General features: G+C 39.6%; 1 protein-coding gene across 3 annotated transcripts in view; it reads right to left on the bottom strand.

Moving 5' to 3' along the window:
• The window catches only part of immp2l (inner mitochondrial membrane peptidase subunit 2), a 112,381-nt gene extending 88,327 nt beyond the window's left edge, over window positions 1-24,054 (bottom strand). For 2 of the 3 annotated variants that reach the window (XM_047596928.1, XM_047596930.1), the window contains exons 1-3: window positions 23,995-24,054; window positions 9,168-9,309; window positions 5,567-5,670 (exon numbers count right to left, since the gene is read on the bottom strand). In XM_047596928.1, the coding sequence (XP_047452884.1) occupies window positions 5,567-5,670; window positions 9,168-9,309; window positions 23,995-24,044 (296 nt within the window). In that variant the 5' untranslated portion in view covers window positions 24,045-24,054. Of the gene's footprint in view, window positions 1-5,566; window positions 5,671-9,167; window positions 9,310-13,383; window positions 13,497-23,994 lie in introns of those variants that run through there. The other variant, XM_047596929.1, reaches the window with a different exon arrangement.

Below are 24,054 nucleotides of genomic sequence, written 5' to 3'. Positions count from 1 at the left end.
TTAAAAGGGAGTTTTTCCTTAAAACCATCACCTTTTTTGTAAAACGTCTTGAGACAATTTCTGTGGTTTTTGACACTATATAAATAAAACTATATAAATAGAACTGAATTGTATTCATGTACCATTATTACTTGAGATTATAGTGCATATGGAAGCTTCCATCTGTGCTTTGTACAGGTCTCTAAAATAACTGACATCAGGGCAGAGATAAATAGATATTAAGGAGTGCGTCCAGGACCCACACAACAGACAGCTGTTCATGGTTCTAACACAGCGATAGATAAAGATCCATTTGAGAATGCAGTTTTAATATTCTGCTGAGCCCCAAATGATCAGTACATAGGCACATAGGTCGCTTGTGAGCAGATTGCTCAGGACGTGTTGAAAGCTCTGTGATCACACACGGTAAGAAGGTGTGGTGCGCCTGCTGGGTGAGTGTTGTGAGAAAGTAAGATCCAGTTAAATTTATTCCACTACTTATCTTTTATATGAAAATGAAACCTCTGTGTATGTGCAGGTCTGTGGACTGAGAGGTATTCAGATTTGCCAGACTCTGGTAAACATAGCACCAAGTGTGTTGGTCAGCCAGTCTTGTTTGTTAGGTTAGGTGACTGCATATTCACAAAACACTTAATTTCTAGTGCTAACAACTAGGCAAGCATTGTTGTTAGAAAATAACTCATGAATAAATTCAGTTCAGGTAAAGAATTGTCGGTCCAGTAATGTTTTCAGAGCAGATGGTACACAGAGAGCAACATCAGGATTTATATATCCTTGAGGTTCATAACAGAGTTTATCAAAAAAACAAAACTATGAAAACACAATATTGTTACTTTAACTGTTAGTTCAGCGACATCAATAACATCTCCATTACCACACATAGATAGCACTCATTTTATTTCATTGCTTTCACAACCACTCGTTATTTCCAAGTCGTTGTTTTCTCTCTCTTTCCATTTGCATGTCTATTTTGCATCGTGTTCTATTTTGCACATTTTTAGAAACCCCACAGGCTAGTTGTTTCCTATCCTCAACTGTTTGTATTTCATTTCCTGTGGTTATACTGTTATACTTCGTGGTGAAAGAAAATCAACTGAACTAAACAAATCATTATAGTAACTGTGACTTTTTGGCATATGTTGGTAAAAAAAATAACAACAAGAACAATTCTTTGCCATGCACTGAAATTATGCTAAATTAGTAGGATTTAAAAAATGCTCGGAGAGCTGCAGAAATCTGAACAGTGTCAGAGCTTAAAATATGGGAACCTTTTAAGCTTTCGGTGTGAACATTCAAACTCTCACAGTCTGCTTTAGGTGCTGACAATTACAGAGGTGGGTATGAAACCTGTGATTACAACAGTCAAGCATAGACACAATGTTATCTTGTTTAGGTAACCAAGGAATAAAATTATACTGAAGTATAAATGTTGGACAACGCATGGATCCTGCAAAGAGACAAAGACAGAAGAACAAACTCATAATGCAGACTGTCTATGTTGGAAAGGTTTAGCCAATCCAGATGATCCTTTCCTTCACTCAAATTTCACCTAAATGCTGTGACACTAGCTGAACTAATTGCCATCCAACATTATCGGACTCATTGAGAATGAAGGGTAAAAACTGCGATAGATTTCATGGTCATAACACAAATGTCATGGTTCTGGTGCCCTCACTTCCTAATCATTTGTGTTTCTGGTGTTTTCTCTCACCCTCTTGTTTTGCATGTATGTGTGTGTGTGTGTGGGTGTAGCTATCCATTCACCTCCTGCTCTGCAATCAGCCTGCACACCTGAACCCTATCCATCCACCATGCCCTGCAGTACATTTACCCTGGTTTCAAATGTGTGACTCACTGATTCTGGCGAACACTTAGATTTTTGTGTCTTCATGTTTTCGCTCAAGTAAGTTTACAACTAGATGAAAGCTGAGAGTTGTTGCATTTCATGGCTGTGTACAGAACATAGTATCACTGCTACAATAGTTTTGTTTTTCAACGGAGCAGAATTTCTGAATGAGGTTGGTTATTTCTGAAACTGCTGATCTGCTTGGGTTTTCGCCACAATAGAACTGTGTGAAAGACAAACAAAAAGCACCCAGAAAGCACCAGTTCTCCAGGAGGAAATGCTCCGCTGAATGATCAGATCACAGATGGAAGGCCAGACTGGTTGGAGCAGGCAGAAAGGCCACAGAGAGTCAGATAACCACTCTTTACAGTTACAGCTGTGTATACCTCACTGATTCTGGCCAACCATTGGTAACGTGCACCTCTCCTTGCCTCAGGATCGTTACCTGTGAACTAAAGTGACCGATCTCCAGCCTAGTTCAGCAACATGACAGCTTACAAAACATGTATTATTCAACTGCGCAACACATGCATCCAAGCAACTGATTTACACATACTGTTTCTTCCTCTTCACTGTCACTGCTATTTTTAATTATTACGGTTATTATTATCATTGTTAACATTTGGTGACAGATTTATAAAGACCTGGTCCAGTGCAATCCTTCAACAATGTGCATGTTCAGGCACTTCACTGTATATTTCATTTCATCTCAGGAGGTTGCAGTATTTGAACACATCGATAGCTAAATAAAAGCGATATTTCTGAAATTTCGATGAAGTACAATTGAGATTTTGTGAATGAGCTGTAACACTCGTAAAGTCTTGTCTAGCGATATCCCATAATTCTCTTAACTTTGAGGAAGATGGAATTCAAATGAATGTCATCTGTAGTGACGCCGGTCACAGGCAGATGCAGAGGCTTCCATTACCATTTTTTTATTAGAATATTTAGGTTTTGTGCATTTCTAGGGATAATGGAAATGCAACAAATTATATTTTATTTATATAGCATCAATAACAACACAAACAGTTTGAAGCTGCTTTACAGAACCTGGCCTGAAAAACCCTACAGCAAGCACTAATCCGAAAATAATCCAGAAACAAACCTTTAGTAGAACCCAGCTCATATGGACGGACCCATTTTCAAAACTGTGCTAAGAGGGTTTTGCCATTTAACAGAGCTCTCCAGAAAGTCTTTTAAATCCAGGAACTCTTATCTTTCCCACAGGTAATTAAGCTTCTGGGTTTGAATCCATTAGCCAACTGTGTGGGGTTTGCATGTTCTCCCTCTATCTGTGCTGGTTCTTTCAGGTACTCCAGCTTCCTCCCACCATCCAAAGACATGCTTGTTATGTTAATTTGCGATTCTAAATTGACCGTATGTGTGAGTGGTTGTCTGTCTCTGTGTTAACCCTGAGATAGACTGGCTGTCCAGGGTGTCCCCTGCCTCTTGCCCAATTACAGTTGGGATAGGCTCAGGCCCCCTGTGACCTTCCAGAGGACAAGTGGGTATAGAAGATGAATGAATGAATTACGCTTATAACCCGGGCAGTGTTTGTGCCTGCTCTATTCACTCAGTGCAGTGTTAGTATCAGTCCAAGAAACTATGACAGCAGCTTGGAATTACAAACGATACAGACAGCAACAGAACGGTGCCACAGAGGAATGACGCTCGTTTTTTGGGGGAGTTGTCATAGAATATTCACCAACTGTGGAACTTCTCCACAACTGCCGCTCGTCCCGTGATAATCCAAGGCGGCTGCCATCAAGACCTTCTATGTAAACAAAAACCAAATGAGCCAGGAGCGCACACTCTATTCATTTTACATGATGCCAATTTATGAACCATTCCTCCCCATCCTGGAGAAAATTATGTTTTGCAGAAATCAGTTCTGAGGTCGCTCAGAGGCAAATGGTCCTGTTCACAGTCGAACATAAAATCAATCAGGTTTGTAACGGTCTGGGCTGAGAGCATGACAAACACCCATGGCACTCACTGAACTCTCTGGAAATACCGGGACACAGTAATTTTCCTTCCACCAAGCACCAAACGTGTGAGGCAATCTGTAAATAAGATATTTCTCTACAAACTGGCATATTGCCTTGAACAATTTCCCCAAATTATAAAGAGGAATCAGTCCCCCACCCCTGCAGTGTGGCTGTATCACATTAGAAATTTGAATGTGAGGCGATTTTGTTGGAGGATGATAGAAGTGTTCTTAGGAGAGATTTTAACTAAATCCCAGGCGATGAGGCGATACAGATCTGTTACTATCTGCTGCTTTGATGAAAAATCCCCTTCTTCAAAGGGTTGCCAGGTAAACAGGTGGTGTTAAGATTGGAAGACAAACAGACAAAAAAGGCACAGTGGGGAAGAAGATAGTAGGTGCACAGAGCTGATAATACAACAAGAACAGTTGGTTGAATCTAAATGTCAGAGGGCTCTTGCACTCTGATGACAATTTGAGAACCAAAGTCACTATTTTCCTTCTCTAACCTCTCATTCTTTATACAATATATATATGTGTGTGTAAACAGATATATGCCTACTGCCTACCCAGCTGAGTGATACGGCTCTTCAAGATAATTTACCTTCCACTACTAGCAGGCCTCTTGTATTCATTCTACTGTAATACTAAAGCAAAATGGGAGCAGCTCCTAGCAGCTAAATTCCAGTTCTGAGCTGCTTTCCTGGGTGGATTTGTCTTCCCCTGAACTGGCAGGAAAATACTTTCAAAAATATCTCTTTTCACACAAAAACAAAGCAGCATGTCCCTAACAGAGAGAGGCTGACATCCCGGGGTAATTACTGAATTAGTCTTGTCCTCCTGTCACTGGTATAGGTACTCTAAATGCTGCACAACCAACTCCTCAAACGGAACAACTGACAATAATGCTTGTGCTATTGGACTTGTCGGAATGATAGTCAAGTCGTTCAGTTTCATCATGTGAAAGCAGACAGGGCTGCGGTGTCTCCACTTTAGATGGGTTAAATCTGTGTGACTCACAGAAATTCAGACACTTGAGAGGACAGATGTCTGAGAAGCCCCAGGGCTGCGTTCAGACAAAAAAAAAAGTCTCACAATGATTTGACCAGACAAGAAGTTGTTTTTTATTATCTAATGTGTATGTGATATTACATACTGTTGATGTGAATTTTTTGATATTACCTATATTACTGTATAAGTGTTTTTACTTACTTTAAAACTAAGTCACTGCTTTCAAAAGTCTTCAGTGTGATTACGCAGTCACACTGTGTTATCAGGTTTAAAGTACAGTAGAAAATAGTGGCTGGACTTTTGGCAGTTCCAGAAACAAATTATGTTTTTATATGTGTTACTCATCTCTTACAAGCCATGAAATACCACATAACCCCCTCTCAGAAAAAAAGTGAAAAACAATATAAAATGTCTGCAACACATTCTATATCAGAGCTATTGAACTTTTAAAGTACAGACGTTGCTATTAATCACACTGTTCTCTTTGACAGACATTTGGGAGAGGTCTTTGTTTAGCTGTTTTGGTCCTCATTATTTTCTCTTGCAGGACATTTTGATCAACTATACCGTGTAGCTTGCTAGGTTTTTGAAACATTTTTTGGTGGAATTGCGTGGGGCCGTTTGACAGTTGCAATGCTTTAAATCAGCGAGACATACTAACGTAAGAACTGCTACAAACGTCGATTGTAAGTACACGCTGTGTGTTTGTGGTAATTACTCACAGAACGGAGACGATGTCACCTCGTTGTACTTGGTAGTTCCTGACACTCCAACGGTTCAGCAGGACGACATCACACTCAGACCCCCCTTCTGGGTTGAGGAATGGCTATACATAAACACAAACATGCAGCATTTGTAGAACATGATCAACATAGTACTGTGTAAAGGTTTAGTTGAATCAGGATGCAAACATAAATTCACAAATAGTTCCTTGTAATCAGTTTCTTTGATTAGCCTTTTGTGACTTGGAAGTTCAATTCATTTTGGGCTAGGGGAGTATTCTTACTTCATGTAAATTTGTTTCTGAGCACTGCTGTGATGGGAACTTATTATTATTATTAGACCATGTATAATCATGATTATTATTATTACATTATGTTAAAAGTAGCAGTTTTCATTTTGTTTTCCCTGAGGGCATCAAAAAATAGATTGATGGTGTTTGCCGGCATGTCTGCTGTAGTAACAGCACAACAGCAACGACAGTGCTGAGCAAGTTTACAACTAGATGAAAGCTGAGTTGTAAATCAATGGCGCTGGTGCATGTCATGGATGTGTACAGAACATAGTATCACTGCTACAACAGCTTGTTTCACAACGGAGTAGAATTTCTGAATGAGGTTGGTTATTTCTGAAACTACTGATCTGTTTGGGTTTTCACCACAAAAAAAGCACCCACAAAGCACCAGTTCTCACAGAGGAAATGCTCAGACTGGTTGGAGCACGCAGAAAGGCTACAGATGGTCAGATAACCACTCTTTACAACTGTGTTGAGCCGAAAAACATTTCAGACTCAAACCTGTCAAACTATGAGGCCAATTAGTCCCACTGTAAGTCAAAAACAGTAATCTGATGCTGCGGTGAGGAGACACAAAAGCGGGACAATTTAGGGCTAGAAAAACATTACCTGGTCTGAGGAACCTTAATTCCTATTTGACTGTAGATAAACATCATCAGCTGATCATGGACTCTGTATCCACCGTAACAGTCTGAATCCACGGCCTTGTGTCAGCAGACCAATCAGTCATGGTATGAATGCCACAGCCTAACCCAATAAGTTGTTGATCATGTGTATCCCTTCATGGCCGCAATGTATCATCTTTTAATGAATATTTAGAATCTTTCCCTCCATCACACATTTCCCCCTCATCACATTATCACATGACAACAAACTCCCAAAAACCGACAGCTCCACCACATGCTTCCCTTACTCATTTGACAACAAAAAAATCATTATTTGTTCAACTTGGTTTGTGCCAAAGGATCCAAGCGTGACAAAGCTCATTCACACCAGCAAACATGATGCATGATTGTTTCATTAAAGAGAATGTGCACAGGCTATTTCACGCTTGCCGGAGTAATTGATAGAATACGTCTTCCCTGTCATCTCTAAAATAAATATCCCTGTGAGTGCTGTCAGCTTGCAGGTTTGGTTTATCAGTTAGAGTTGGACACTTCCCTCGCTGTCATATTTCACCATATTACATGCTTGATTGTTTCTGATACTCCTGCTGTAGTGCGTCTGAATGCATTCATAAGAAAATGTTCAGAGTTTGGCTGCAGCCAAATGCTGATCATTCGACAGGTTTCACAGAGATTATGCATGAGCTTGAGAATGAAAAAGTTTATTCAAAAGAGTTTCATTGAAAATTCCACCATCACTAGCCAATTGCGCTGATCTCTGTAATAGGAAAATCATGATCCTCGACCCCGAAGGAACGACCTGTGGGTTTATCATTAAAAATGCATGCTTGGGAGTCTTGCATTATTCAAACAGGATTGTATTTTAAATCTTTAGTCTAAAGTCAAGATGCAAAACACATAACACTATGTTAATATGACTCACAGAGTTGGTATTGTGATTTGCTGCATTGCTGCAGGCACTAACAAAACACACTGTTTTTATTCAGTGTAAACATCATACGGGTGATCTACTGAGTCTGGTCTATACCAATACTAGATGAGTGACAGAAATGAGAATGAACTTGCTTTAACCACAAGGGTTTGGAACTGCTAACTCTACTACATTTACAGTGGACGGTCTGTTATATCACAGAAAAGCAGATACATCCACACTGAGACTGACCCCTCGATATTATTCTGTTAAAAGAGGTTCTGTGGAAACTACTCATTGATTTTGTCGAGCAAACAAAAAAAACAAATGGCCTTCGACTCAAACTAATTATACAGTATGTCTGCATTTGTGAAACCGGGCCCTGAACTCATCCTGCCAACAGTCTCCAAATATAGATGATAATGTATTTAGTAACAGACATGAGCTTCACACTGTGTAGTTCCTCTGGGACTCCTCAGGGAGAACTGCAGTAAATACCTTTAATGGCCTTTTTTTGTTTGTATTCTCAGTGCCAATACAAAAACTGTAGTGACATAACTGGTGACTAAAATTAACAACATCACATAGCTGTTTAACATACAACAACAACATACGACGTTGCACATAGCCTCAGCAGAGCCTGGACTTCATTGTCAGTCATGTTTAAAAGTCTTTTAAAAGGTTCCTCTGCTGTTGTAAAAGTACATATCCCAAAAGAGGTGCTAATCATTTTCGTTATCTACAGCATGGACACACAAAAAGGGGATTGTTTCTTATTGTTAAAGAAACTATGAAAAGGATCTCGCTGTCTTTCGGTATTTTGCCGTCATCCTTGTACAAAAGAAGATGGACACCTCGTGGCTGCACAAACTGATAGAGAAAGCAGGCTGTGTGTTAGGGACAGAGCTGGAGTCCCTGACATCAGTGGCAGAGGCAAGGACCTTGAACAAACTCCAGTTCATTATGAACAATGTCCACCTCTCTCTACACAACTCTATTTTCAGACAGAGGAGCTCTTTCAGTGACAGGCTGCTGTCTCTGTCATGATCCATGGACAGGTTGAGGAGGTTGTTTATCCTTGTACAAAAGGACACCAAAAGAACAAGGCCCCAGTATAAACTGATACCGTGACACTACATTAGATCTTCATAAATCTATCAATAAAGTGTAGTGGCTGCACGTTTGACGGTTGTCTCAGCTGTTTTGTCGCTGCCTCTTGTCTAATTCTCACCATAATCTGTTAAAGAGTTAAGAAAATAAACCTGTCACCTCTGAGAACCAGTATCATCATGTAATATTGCTACAATTACTGAATATGAAGAGCTTCTCATCATGGTAGTAGAACAGGTCAAATACCAAACACAATATTTTGGGCAGTGAAGGAAACTGACTAACAGATGTATTTGTCTGGGAACTTTATATTAAGAAGGAAAAAGGGGCTTCATGGTGAACTTACAATGCAACCATTGAGCTGCAAACAAAGAGAAATGGCTTCCAACAACACAATGAAAAACAACAATCAAAAAAAAAGCTCACAACTGTCCAGTCACCTTTCAGATATAAAACCACTTTTCAGACTATTCCGCTCTTTGTATTTCCCAGCTCTCAACATGACAACCTCTGACCTGCTTTTATATCTGTAGTGTGTAAAGTTTGACATCTACAAATTGCCGCTTCCCCTTGTTTTGACCTCTGAGATGTCCCTGAAGGCGGACAGTCTGAGGCTTTTCCTGGAAAAAAGACTCAACTTCAACACTGAAGCAACTTCTCACCTGCATTGACGCTCCCTCCACTCGTGCAACGTAGGCAACGCGGTCAAGGACAGTGACTGTGACAGGGACGGCAACAAAGAATCCACTAACAAATGCTCGCAGGCAGCGCCGCCCTGCTGTTGTCTGTTGAGCCATCAGGAAACTGGACAGAAAGGAATGACAAAGAAAAATCAGGCTGATTAGAAGTGTGACAATATGATGGAAAATAAACAGCACTCAGATTACACTAGGTTGAGTTCAGCTCAGTTCCGTTTTATTGACAATTTCAAATGAGTCATTTCCTCCTCATTTGAAATGACTCCACTGGCCGAAGGATTATGCTAATACTCAATTATGTCAACATGTTTTCAATATTCATAGAAACTAAAAACTGTGTTCAGACTTTACAAAGTTTTACAAATTATTTTGATCATTTAGCTGGAGGTATGCTAGGAATTGAAATCTGACTATTGGTTCAGGAAGAAGGAGAGAAGAAAGTGGATGAGGGCAGCTGGCTGCAACAGAGGACAGAGATGAAAATTGCAGCCAAGACAAAACAGCTTCCACCAGCTTCCGTGGTCCTAATAAGAAGTCATGAAAACACTTTCATTCTGTTTGATCCAAGTCCATCCAATATCATTAAATGTTATCAAATTCTTCTCGACAGAGTACCCTATTACAATAAAATATTACCTAATTATTTTGTATGAAAATTTACTTTCGGTATCAATTCAAGAGAGGCATCAGTTTATCAGACACAATTCAGGTGGAGCTGTGCCAGACACAAAATCAAATTTTCTCAAATGAAATGAAACCTGAAACATCTGAACCGATCAGCTCTAGGTCAGGTGAGATTCAGGTGTTAAAGTGAACACAGGAAAAAATACATTGCGCTAGCGCACAGTATGACTATGTGCTTGAAAAAAGGCCTGATTGTAGAAACATTCAGATCTTTTATGCAGGGCTCAGCAGCAAGCGAGCCAACAGCCACACAGCAGAAATCAAGTCTTCTATAAGCCTATGAGAAGCACATTTATTACAGAACCTGAATGCTGGTAACATAATAATTCTATGAAAAACGCCATTGGCTTAGAAGCTATCAATCAATTAACTCATCATTGCTGCTCTACAAAAACGCAGCATTTGCCAAGGAGTGTGGCTTCATATAGTAGTTAAACTCTCAACTCTCAAAACGCTCAGATTTAATAACATTATGAGTCTGACTGATAACAGGGTGCAGGAAATGTGGCTACACAAAAAAGAAGTCCCTCTGTGGACTATCTTCGCCACAGATTTGGTGACACATCAAACTGAGCATGTTCTCCCCAGACAGAGTTTGTCCATCCACTTTGCTTTTAATGGCACGCTCCAGGAAGCCCAGATAGGCGTGAAATAACCCACCAGCCAGCAGCAGAAACAGCAACCTTGCTGCACCGCTGCCTTTGGCTAACAGCTAACAGCCTCGTCCCCGCGTCCACCATCCTCACTCTGGAGATCACCACCAGCTAATAGCCCCACATCACAAGACTCCAGACGGAACATCATCAAAAACACACTGCACTACCACAACACTTTCCCCATCTGTAGTTGGAATGTGTCTGTCCTGTTTTGAGGATGTATCTGGCTAGCTGTATATATAAGGGATATGAGATATGTTATATCTCAATATCAGGTTTGATGTTGTTTTTTTCTTCTTCTTATATATTCTTGTCTAATTCCACGCTACTGTGACAAGGAAATTTCTTATATGTGGGATAAATAAACATACGTCTCATCTCCATACAATATGACCATACAATTGTTTAACAGATAGATCAGTTTACTACAACATGCCACATGTTGTATCAACATAACAGGCATTTACATTTCAGCTTCACTACAGTGAGGAACATTTCTCCGGGGGCGAGTGCAATGAGTGAGCAATTTCCCTTGGCATCATCAGACAGACGAAAGAAAGCCTGTAAGAACAACATCTTTCATAAAAGAAACAACACATATCTGGTATGTAGCAGCAAGTTAAAAAGCTGCTATTACCGGCTCACAGTGGATTCTACTTTAAGAGCTTTTGCAAAGAGGGCATGCATCGTCATTTTATAATATTGAATATTTTACTTCTCGTAAAAGTACGTTTACCACATGTCTTATTGTGGGATGTCTTATTGTCTGTGCTTTCATAATTTAAAAATGAGTCCTGTCCTACAATGCATCCCGACGGAGCTTCGAGGAATGAGTGGAATCCATCATCAGTTTTCTTACTGAAAGTGAGATGCAAACACATCAATCTCAGCTGTAGCCATGACTCTGCAGCATCTGACAACCTACACATGAGCAGAAAATACTGGAGTGCTGGGTGGATAGAGAGAAAGCGGCTTTTTTTATTTTTATACTCGTGTTTCTGCATAAGTTAAAGCTGCTCATCAAAAAGGCATTTTAAAAAATGCAACTGGACTGGTACAGTTTTAAGAAGATGTTTCACCGCTCATCTAAGCTTCTTCAGTTCTAAGAGACTGGTGGGAAGACGAGATTTAAAAAGGAGACTCTGTGGGCAAAACCCACCTGAAACTTGCTAGACTCTTTCTGTAGTCTGGTGCCACTAATTGCCATAAATGGCTGAATACTTAAGTGTCGTTAGGGTTGTCTTGTCCCTAAACCACTTCCCTATGTTAGACAGCTGGTCAAAAAGTCTGATTCCAGAAGGAGCAATCTGACCAATCTTTTCATCTCAGTAAGAGAGTAGATATTAACTATAATTGGAAATCTGTTCCTAAGTGTGCACTGGCCCCTGACACACCACAGATATACTTACATGTACACCAATACCATGCTCATCCTGTACACACACTGACATAGTGTTCCACCCTCCTCAAACACACAAGAGTGCTCTCAGACTCAGCGTACGTTACATCCTATTAACAACAGTGATATGCCTCCATCTGGCTTTGTGAGTCATCAGTTACCAACCATCTGCTGGAGTGAGGAAACTCCTGCACTGGTGCAGAAAATCTGTCCTGCCATAACAATCCATCCTGACATGAACATATTGCAATTTCACTTCACTACGGCTCGCTGTGTAATTCCCATCACAGCGATCAAGCGCCTGAGTTGTGTTTACACGGACACCACAGCGCCACACGGGGGCTCACATTAAGGTGATTCCCTTTTTTGGCATTCTTAAATAATCTGTCCAGCACGGCAGGACCTACCCAAAGTCACACTTAAATGAAAGATCTCATCCATTAGGCTGCATGTCCAGATCAAAACAGACACTTTTTAACAGAAGAACTAAACCACATTTGTCTTTGTTTATTCTGTTTTAAAAGAGTAAAAACCTATATCTCATCAACATCAATTTTAGCAAACATCGATGAGATACATGTATACTTAGTATATGGCCACATTTACATTTTCATTGTCAGTATGCACATTCATCCACAATATTATTCTACGGTATGCCTACATCTCAATTAATGTAGCAAGCAAAGAGTATGAGATTCTGCTTTCCATGTGAGGCTCTCACAAAGATAAAATACAGTTACTGTTTTTTTTTTTATATAACTTTGTTTTGTTTCTCAGTGTCGAAAATAATTAGTAGTAATAATAGTAAAAATAATTATGTCCAAATTGTTGCTACTGTCTGTGGTCCAGAATCTATACTCAGATCTTTTCATTAAAATCTGTCAAAGTCTAGTCTAAATAATAATAATGATAAACAAAAATAGATATACAATAAAAAATAGTTTTTTAATTGTAATTTCAACCATATGCAACTGGTGCAGTAAAGGTGCAATTAAATAAATAAAAGTGAGGTGAGAGGACACTCCAGGACCATGGAGCTACTTGATAATGTAGGCCTAAGTACAATACAAGGGGCTGAGCATAAAGTGTGTGTGCGCAAGCTTATGCAGATAATATAAAATGGTGCAACAGTACAAGTTGTGTGGACAGTGCAGACAAACAGTGCCAACAATGAAAAGACAAACAATACAATACCGGCAGTATAAAACAGTTGGAAGATAAAGTACTTATAAAAAGACATTACACTGCAACATCTTAAACATATGGTATACAAAAGGTCAGCATTGATTGTGTCTGAATTTGAAGATCTGGCCAATAAAGTTACGGTCTACAGTCTAAGGTTTCAACAGAAAATGTGTCATTTCTCTACAGTTCAACCAAAGCTAACACATGTCAAGACACTTTAAGAGTATGAGAGACCAGAATCACTTGAATCAGTTACCTTGCCAACTATCCAATCCTTATTTGTAGTACATGCCTCCAGTCTGAAACCCAGCCAAAAAAAGAAAGGACCATGTCAAATATCACATCATAGTGTCGGTTATTTGGGTTGCTGCATTGCCATAACAGAAGACTGTGACATCTGGCCAGGTGAGAACATAGCTGGAGAAAGTCTAGCAAAACAAGTCAGTAGGCCTGGACTGAGTAAACCCCCGGGTCCTGAAGACTTGCGCTTCACAGCTGACTGGCGTTCAGCACTTCCTATTTAACCTGAGTTTGAAGTTGGAAAGCCCATCCCCTCTGTCCTCAACAACTTTAGACAGGGTGCATTGACGTCACACGTCAAGAAGATCCTTGAGAGATTCGTCCTGGCTCAGCTGAGACCCCTGGTTGCCCCTGTCTTGGACCTTCTTCAGTTTGTATCAGCCTCATGTTGGTGAGGATGATCTACCTGCTGCAGCGAGCTCACTCTCACCTGGATGGTGGGAAGGGCACTGTAAGAATCATGTTCTTTTAACACCATTCAGCCCTTTCTGATGAGTGAGAAGTTGCTCAGGATGGGTGTCAGCTCCTCCACTGTCTCCTGGATTGCTGAATACACACCCTGTCCTATCTCCTTTTTTTTAAATCTCATTTTCTGTTCACTCTTTACGCCTCTGATTTCTGATACAGCTCTGGGTCCTGCCACCTGCAGAAGTTCTCTGATGATTCTGCAGTGGTAGGGTGTATCAGACATGGACAGGAGGTTGAGTATAGGACACTGATCGGAGTGGAGTGATCCTAGTGGTACTAGAATCTTTCTACCAGTCTGTTGTTGTGAGTGCCCTGTGCTTTGCTGTGGTTTTCTGGGGGAGTAGTACCAGCAAAAAAGACAAAGACAGGATCAATAAATTGATCTGAAAGGCTGGACATGTGATTGGAGACGTTTGGTGTAGTGGATAGGATGGATTGCCCATAATGGACAGCACTTTATCCAATGCCCGCCTCTCCCTTGCTGAGACAAACACTAGAGGGTCAGAGGAGCTCATTCTCCAGCAGACTGACTCAGCTCCACTCCCATAGTGAACACTACAGAACTTCTTTTATACCCTACTCTATCCAGCTGTATAACAGCTCACCTTTTTGTAACAATTAAGCTACTACGACCAATTAACTTCCCTTGTGGATCATTAAAGTCTGTCTAAGTCTAAATGTGACCTCATATTTTATTTGTTTGTTAGAAAGTGGAGCGTGAGGAGAAAGGGAACTTCACATCTCCTGTTCTATCAAAACTCCTTAATGAAAGAAAATTAAAAAGATCCTCCATAGTTCTTAGTGTTTGCTGCCTGTGCAATGCATCTCAAGCAGGTTGTGCTTCAACAGTTTCTTTACCAGCCGCCTGCCTCACTTTGGCTTTGTTTATGATGTGGTGACAACTGCACTCCAGCACATTAAAGTGAATTCTGCAGGGGAAACGGTCTAAAAAGTGTGCAGAATAGGCATTAGTATTGTAGACATAAAGACAAATAAATGAATGCAGCACATCTCTCTCAGCATTGATATTCATGTCATTGCCCAACATGCAGAGGCTGCTCTATGTGTGTTGTGGCATCAGACAAGACAGGTTATCATAAGCAAACACTTAATGGGAATTATTAGACTGTGACAGCCACAGAAATAAAACTTCCTTATTTTCTATCAGCACTTTGAAATAGCACAATACGTTTAAATGTTGCCACTCCATGTCAGTTCATGATGAAGAGGCCTATTTGTGTAAAAGTTTATGTAAAAGCAGCTTTTCAGAGTTCTGTCAGGAGTTCAGCAAATCTGACTCCACTAACCGTACCCAATTTATTCAGATGAGCCCGATACAGAAGATATAAATATCTAATTCATAGTGCAGAGCCCCACAGCAGATCTCAGGTGAGCATATCAGCCACTATCAAGCCAAGACATTGTGATGTGCTTTGCCCCAGCTGTTAGAAATGAATTTCAGGGTCTCTAAGTTGGACTCAATCTCAGTTGGTGACTAATGTCAGAGTCCGAAAGCTTTTCCAGACCAATAAATCCACAGGGGAGGGTGTAGCAAGTCAGCGGGGATTCTGATTACATCCAGCCGCAGAAGATTTTCCTCAAACTAGTTCTACTTCTGCCTCTGCAGCAGTTCTGGGCTTTACAGGAGAAGCAAGCAGGGACCTGTATAAAAGCCCTGACCCACAAATAAGTTTGATGGAGCCTTACTTTTAGAAAGTGAGAGCTGTGGAGCTGAGGAAGAGGAGGCTGAAGGAGAGGGAGAGTTCAAAATATTGCTGCTAATCACGTGTGTTTGATTTCATACAAAAGCAGTTGGTCTATGCTTTCGTTGCATTTCAATAAAAAAAACAAGAAATATTGTAGTAGTTCTAAAACTTCTGACCAGGAGCATATATTAACTACCCAAAATGACAGAAACCATCCTTGAAGAAAATGTATTTGACATGTGATTTAGGCCACATTCACACGTACCAAAATTATCTTTTTTTTCCGGTTTTCCTTGGTGTCATGTTGAGAATTTCTCTGTAAATATCAATCTATTCCAAACCCGCATCTAGTTGTAGAAAGGCTGTAGTACATATACCTGCCTTATTCGTGGCACTGTTTCTGTTACAGAACGCAACCAAAAAAAGGAGAACAGGTGAAGCATTGACATCAACCCTGAGTGCCGCATACAAACACACAGTCCGGATTACACTCTATAATCCTTTTTAGGTCATCGTAGTTGTGACACAGTATATATTGCCCTAGACACCAAAATAGGGTCAATATCTGATGCAGCACCATCAAAAGCCTGTAGTCCACCATTGATGTTGTTGTTATGAGACATCAGAGGCTACAGGGGCAAGGCGATGGCATCATTGTGTTCCTATCAGGCATTCAAATGAATGAAAGAAAGGAACTACACAAGCTCTGCATCTGTCTCTTTCACCCTGGGACCTGATTCAAAAAGGTGCAGTTCCAGCCACTGAAAAATCCAGATCCCTCATCACAGTCAGCCTAAACATGCAAGACTTATTGGGTTTCACCCAAAAAATCTTATTTGTGTAAATGTGGCCTGTTTTAGTTTGACCCCAGTCCCATCCACCAACATGGAGGGGGTGGAGCTTATGACCTATAATGCTGTCAGACACCAGGGGGAGCTCTACTTGCTTAGGCTTCACTTAAGAGCAGCTGTTCTGCCGTCCATATTTATACATCTGTGGTTCGGAAGGGTCAAAGGATGGTAGCATATTGCAGAAATACGAATATTTCAACATTTTGGGATACACATCACAAGAGAAGACTGATACTCTGTCCTTTAAACACATGAATTACTTTAGTATACATAGTGGCAACAAGTAAACAGTTACCCTGGCTGCGTGAAAAGACAAAAAAATGCATCTAAAGCTCTCTGATATAATGAAATTTTTATGCAAATACTTATGCACAATACGTTTAACAATCTAGTTTAATACATATACATACTGAAAGCTGAAGGGATTGTTTGCCTCTAACAGATAACAAAAACAAAACATCTATTGCCTATGAGGTATGCATGCATATTGTATACGATTTGTACAAATTATATATATGTATAAAATTATAATGTCTGTCAGTTATGTGATAATAATACAGAAATAATATACTTTCCCTCTGTGCTCGTTTTTAAGTCATGTAAGTATTATTAGACAAAATGTCTTTATTTTATAGCACATCTGAAAATTCTAAAGGTCATGACTTTTGGCTTCTTATGCCTTACTTTCCACTAGTAGTCTAAATGACACTTTAAGCTGCAGGTTTAAAGCTGCATTGTTATCGAGTAAAATATTGATTCGGTCAAAAATCAAGATAAGGAAAAGTTTCAATTAGGTAAAACCAGACATTTCAGTTTGATGGCAAAGATGCATAATTTCAACATTACAACAACTCACTATTCCATTATGTCAAATTCTCATGACTATTTTTTCTTGTTTCCATCTTTCTTTATTTTATTCTTTTTGGCTTCCACTCACTGAAAAATAACTGATGTAGAAAGTTAACTCACAGTGGAAATGTCCTTTTAAAGAGAGAAACTGTTTTCATGTTTAGTAGAATGCAAAAAGGTCAAAGCTCCAGTAAATGTCACAGTTTGACCAGGACCAATAGTTCAGCTCCACCTGTTTCAATCAGAACGACGTAGCTAATGAAAGATCAATGAAACTTTTCCAGCAGCTTACTCAAAATTACTAGCTGGGTTAAATTCCAGCCACTTCAGCTGCTTCTTCTCTTCAGAACTTGAAGAGTTCTGCCACTCAGTCGTTTCAAGTCAACTCAACCCAGCATAAGTGACTTCTGGATTAATAAATCAACTTTAGTCTTTAGCCCTAACCTGACAGAAAATGATGTTGCTGTGAGTAGATTTTGTATTTAACTGGGGCTGTAGTGTCAAGAATTATCAAAACATTATCTATAATAATACGATGGTTTTATATGGTGCTTTTCCATTAGTAGATGCTCAAAGCGCTTATAACCAAATGGGGCAGACTGACGGGAAAATGTAGCTGCTACTTTGCGCCTACGGCCTCTCTGACCACCACCAAACATCACTCAGTCGCAATCATACACCTGGGGCGAGGTGGGTTACGTGTCTTGCCCAAGGCGCAGCGCAACAAGGACAACAACATTTCTATGGAACATACAACAAGCTAATGATTGATCAATTCTTAGAGGCTTCCTGGCAGAGCCAAAAACATTTGTCTGTGACATGCCTGCGGAAGTTTTGTCAAGACATTTATGTTATGTTCGCACCAGCAGTGAAAGAACGCCAAGGTACAATACAACAAAAGCCACGGATCAGAAGTGACTGCCTTCAACCTTTTTTAATCCTCCTGTAACGTGTCAACCAATCATACAAGCTTGCTTCACCTGCTGCCATGTTGTATTTACCATCAATGCTCGTTCCAAACGTCACAGAGTGCTTGAGTGACATTTCAACAGCAACTCGGAAACTATCCTAATTTTTTAACAGCTGAGTAAAACCATCATCCCTGTTGCAAATGAGATTTTTTGCAATGCCAATTCAGATAAAAAGATCGGTCTGTTGTGGATCAAGACAAAACTATTTTTTATTTATTTATTTTTATTTATTAATTTAATATTTTAGTTTACTTATTTGACAAAGTAATTTGTATATCAAATGGCACGTTTCCACTTTCCACTGGTCAAACAAACACTATAATTCCATCTGCCATCTTGTAAATTTAGAGCCAGAGTCTGTGCAGGTGTTACCGATGACCCGCCCATACTTTCAGTAATCAGGCGCTCTGTCCCGCTTCACAAAGCAGTTGTCATTGCAGCTGTTAATCATCATGACGCCACATCCTACATCTATAGCATCAAATAACTAATGGCAGCTAACATGGAGGCAGTGGAGCTTACAACCTATACTGCAGCCAATCACCAGGAGGAGATCCACTTTGGCATCCACTTTTTACACAATCTATGCAACCAACCCTTGGATCTTATCTTTAATCGACCAGTCTCTTTTTCCTCTGTGGCTTATCTCTCCGTCTCGCCTTTTTCTCTCTCATCTAGAGGAAAAGCAAAAAAGCAAAAGACTAATGATGTGAAGAGGTGCAGTCCTCCTTCGAACTCAGCACGCTTGGAATGGGCTTTGTTGAATCGAGGAAACATGGGGAAAGGACAAACAACCACAGAAGCCGACTGTTGTGAAAGCATAAGACAGTGAAACCACTTTTAATATATGACGTTCATCCAAACAACTTCACATTAAACACTGTAATCACTTGGGTCATGCAGTAATAAAGCAACCTGAATAATGGTTGTCAAGAGTAACAATAGCATGCTCATCCACTCAACAACTGAAGATCAACCTAACTGCACAGCAATAACAGTAGGGCAGAGAGGTGAGGCAGTGTGGTCGGATCCATAGAAAAGGACCTCCTCACTAAACAGATATTGAGGACTGTTTCTAAGGGCCTGTTCAGACCTTGCATTTTGATCTGATCTGGGAGATCCAATCACGTAAAAGGCAATCGCTTCAATAGAAAAAAGCACCAAAGGCATATGTCTGTTCATTAGCAATGAGAGCCTTTTAAAACATTCCATCCACTGTCCCTGCTGTGAACTAAGAATTTACAAATAAAGGTATTTAATACAAGTCATGTTGATTTATTAGGAGCCGTGTTAAATTACATATTTCGTGCAGGTTTAACTAACATCAGGGTGGAGATCAATGAATAATTGTAATACAGCACTTTTCTACCTATTGGTCCTCAAAGCATTTTTACAGTCGCCCAGCAAGTGATTTCCAACATGTTTGCACAGATAAGACTTTTTGTCATTTTAATGTGCCCATAAGGCTATGACCATGGAGCTACTAGATAGGTCACCCAAAACATTATGATTCATCTTAGTGGGACCATGAATATCCTCAATGGATTTTATGACAATGCATTTGGTAATTGTCCAAATTTTTTGCTCAGGATTAAAGTGTTGGACCTACTGGCTGACTAACAGTCATCTTTATACCTTACCTTAATGAGGAAACTAAAAGTCACTGCGGTGAGTATGGCATTTGGTCTGATGTTTTATGGGGTACTTATATAAAATGCGTCATTCACTGGATAATCTCTTTAACCTTATCAGCGAATATTTATTCATCTCCAGTCCGCTTAACCTCACCGTGCTCACTCAGTCAAAACTAAGGTGATTACTGGACAGTTGTCTGTTGACTATAAACTGCAAGGATCCAGGCCCACTGCCTGTGACACAAATGGGATTTGCCTCTCATGCAGCACACTGAACAAGACTTTTTTGGCAACAGCAGCAAGAAGAGCTTGACAAAAATATCTGTTTCCACTCATCTTGTAGACTTAATGATGGAGTCATTAGCTCGGGAAGATACTTTAAAACACAAATACAGGCTGAAAGCCACTTGACAGCACAGAAATAAAAACATAAAAAAATAAATAACAAACAGGCTGAAGCACCAGTAACTGTCTTTTTCAATGTGGCTCATCCAGATTACTGTTAAAGCATATACCAGATGACAAAATCTACTTGTCAAGATATGTGGCAGCAAAATCACAAATGACAACACTAACAAATGAGATGTTACTGGGAGTTTGATATTTTTGATAGAAATGTGGCTTGTTTCTTTCAGGCAGATGTCACATAGCAGTCAGACTCATTACTATCACACTGCACCACAGCACAATGCAATGGGATGCACTGATTTAACAAGGCTCCCATGGCAGTGTTACTCCAGCTGGAACAGATGCAACACATTTGTGCAAAACCTTAAAAACCATGTTAATCCACCTTCATCTGACAAGAGCTTCTTGTGGTTTCAACAATGTTCATTTTTCTCAGTCTTCAGGCACTCAATAAATATTTGGTGGGGTTGATTTCAGGTGACTTTAGACAAAGGTCCATAACAGTGACGACTCGCTGGTCTTCTAGGTTTACAGGTAGTTCTTCCAGCCTTTGAGATACGTTTGCCTGCACTCCTGCTACATCTGAAGCATAAGTCTTCCACAAAGATGCAAACTTGGGGGTGTGCAGCGTCTCTGAAGAATGGTGTCAAACTCCAGACTAGCAAAACACCCACAGACTTCAATATACCACCATGTTTGTCTGTAGCATTGTTATCTCTCCTATTTGTCTTCTATCATTCTGACAGTGCCACAAATCTCAAAACTGGAAAAAGCAATAGAGCAGTTTTTAAATTAGTGGAATGTCAAAGCTGATATGATTCCTTATATTGCCTCAAGAGTTTGTCATAGATTCACCTCCTGAGAAATGGTTTAAATTCTTTCTACTCTTTGGGTTCTTCATTTAGAAAATTCAGTATCTGAAATGAAGTTACTTTTCCATCAGCGATTAGAGCTTGACGTTTTGATCTTTTGATGCCACGGGCACTTTTTGTCTGCATAAAAAATCCCCAGATTCAACTCATCTATTTTTCATTTTTTAGAACTCTATGCACTGCTTCCTTATAAACCTTAAGTTAAGTCACAATTTCATGTCTTTCTTTTTAAATAATCGGACACTTTAATGAGCATGTCAAATCAATCGGATTATTACCCAAACACTGCTTCAATGGATCGATAAAACTCAAGGAAATCTGACATTTGGTACTTGACATGTCAGTGTCACTGGCCCTGTTGTGCGTAATACAAAAAAAAAAATATTTTACTGATTTAGATTACAGTTTTAAGTTTCAAACAAAATTTGATGTGTTCAGTTGTCTCAATATTTTTGGTACTAAGATCAACTTAATATTGTGTGCTGTCTGAACTGATATTTTGCGTTACTTGGCATTGAACTGGTTTCATGTTCTGGTAACTTGATTGACCTGATGACTTAGTATTTTAATTCCCCAAGTATCAGTGTATAAAGTCAACGCAAGAATGTCCTACAACTTCTCATGAAATTACTTTTAACCAACAGACTATATTGAGTTACAGTATCTTCTCTTCTACAATCAACAGTGTGTTTAATTATGAGTCAGTCAAGCTGGACAACTTAGCCTAGTCCACTGTCAGTCACAACAGAATGTTACCAAACACACCAAGTATAATTGTTCATAAATTAAATTATTCTTGCTTGGAAATGTGCTTTCCATCAATGTTCCATCAACTCCAATGACCATAACAATAACCATAATAACCTGCCCTATCACTAGTCTGTCCGCCAAGACACTTGCCGGATTCAATATTGGCCCTCCACTGGGATCAACTTGGGCACCCCTGGTATACAGGGAATTCATTCATCATTAAATTAATCTTGAAATCATGTTTATACGATAGAGTGATGTCAAACAATGATAATACATCTTACAATGTGATAACAACAAGCTTCAACATGTTCTGACCCAACTACATATGTACAGCTCTGACTGCATGCTTCACAGTTGAGAAGCCACCGACAGACAACAACCACATATTTACACATCAAAACATATTAATCAGATGTTTCAGAGGGAAAGCAGCAGCTCCGCTGATTACATCTATAACATCTGACTTATAATTAAGGTTGTTGTTCAGATTGCTTTTTGGCAATAAACTGTAAATCTAATATTTGTTACTGTGTTTTTATTACTGCAACAAAGCAAAAGCAGAAATGGGTTGTGATTACTATAAGGTAGCAGTGAATTCCCACCAGAAGGAGAACTAAGAACCACAGTAGATGCAAGTTTAGTCCCATGGCTTCAGCATGTTGAATACTTCAGCTTGCACTATTTGCAATTACTGCTGAAACTCCAACCTGGTCTAAAAAAGCATCACTTCGGGGTACTTAAGTTAAAGCTATGTGCATGTTAATGAATGTGGATGAACAGTTACGGTTACTGATATTTCTGCAAAATGATAAATGCAAACGAGGGCACACGCAACGATAAATGATCATGACCACCACCACCACCACCGCCTTAGGATGCTGGAATGTGTTAATGTTACAATATGAATGAATAAAACCCAAACACTGCTATGGCTTGTCAAGCGGGCATTGTCAAATCAAAGAAATTATTCACACAAGATGAACTAATCAAAAGTCAAAACACAATGAACCCACGCTTCCTAAACATGTCTTTACCGTACAGTAACATGCACTATAAATCATTTTGTTTTTGTTGTTTCTTTAAGAAAACTGATGGTCATTCGTCAAATTATTTCATTTCAGATCCAGCACCAAATTATAAAGGATTTTCCATCTTTATAATAATACAGGTAGCTGAGTACGGGTAGTAATATCCAGTCTGTGCACAATGAAGAGATGATACAAACCAAAACCTGGAAAGCACTGGTTTAATTTGTTAATGTTTCAAGTATAAAACCGTTTTGCACGTTTAATTAAATCAAATCATTGTTTGATCTACTGAACACCTCAAAACAGTAAGAAAGCCCTTCATATTTGCTTTTACCCAAACGTTGCATGTTCAGGCTAAAACCAAGTGGCAAGAAATTGAAATAGAGTTCATATAGTAGCTTCCAGCTGCCAAACTTAAAACTATTTGCAATAATTAGATCAACAGAGTATGTTTCAGCGACTACTTTAATAACTGGTTTTAATAGTGTTTTAATAAGTCATTTCATTTAGCCATCGTAGGGCACTGAATTGTGGTTAGTTGGATAAATCAAGACACTCGACAGATAAATAAAGACGCTGAATCATGAACCAGAAAAGCAGTAAATAATCGAGATTTTTAGCCGTGCACCTGCAGCAACAAACTTCCTAAACAGACAGAACAACCTTTCCTCTTCTTACTGTCAATGACCGAAACAGAGCAGCATGCTTTCATTCCACCTTTACACTGCCGGTTTTCATGCTTTCATTCCACTTTTACTCGGTTACTTCCCATGTTTTCATTCCACCTTTATCAGTTTTCCAACTCTAGTCTTTTTATACCATGCTGCTGTTGACCTGAGTGTGCTAACAGTTAGCTGTTTATGCTAACCGCCTAACTTTCCAAACAGTGTCGTGTTCGTAAAAGGATGTCGGTAATTACGGGGTAATGAAACATACAGGACAGAAGTTTACAGACTTTGGAGCACAGTTTAAAACACCACTTCAGCACTGAAGCTAACGCTAAATGAGAAGCAGCTAACACACCTACCAGTTACGGGGACTGCGTCCTCCTGGTGTCCTCCTGCCACATGTGTCCATCCGGGGTCCT

This window comes from Mugil cephalus, chromosome 10 (assembly GCF_022458985.1).
Source record: "Mugil cephalus isolate CIBA_MC_2020 chromosome 10, CIBA_Mcephalus_1.1, whole genome shotgun sequence".
NCBI lineage: Eukaryota > Metazoa > Chordata > Actinopteri > Mugiliformes > Mugilidae > Mugil > Mugil cephalus.
Note: the sequence above shows the minus strand (reverse complement) of the source record. Positions and strands in the feature narration are given on the sequence as shown.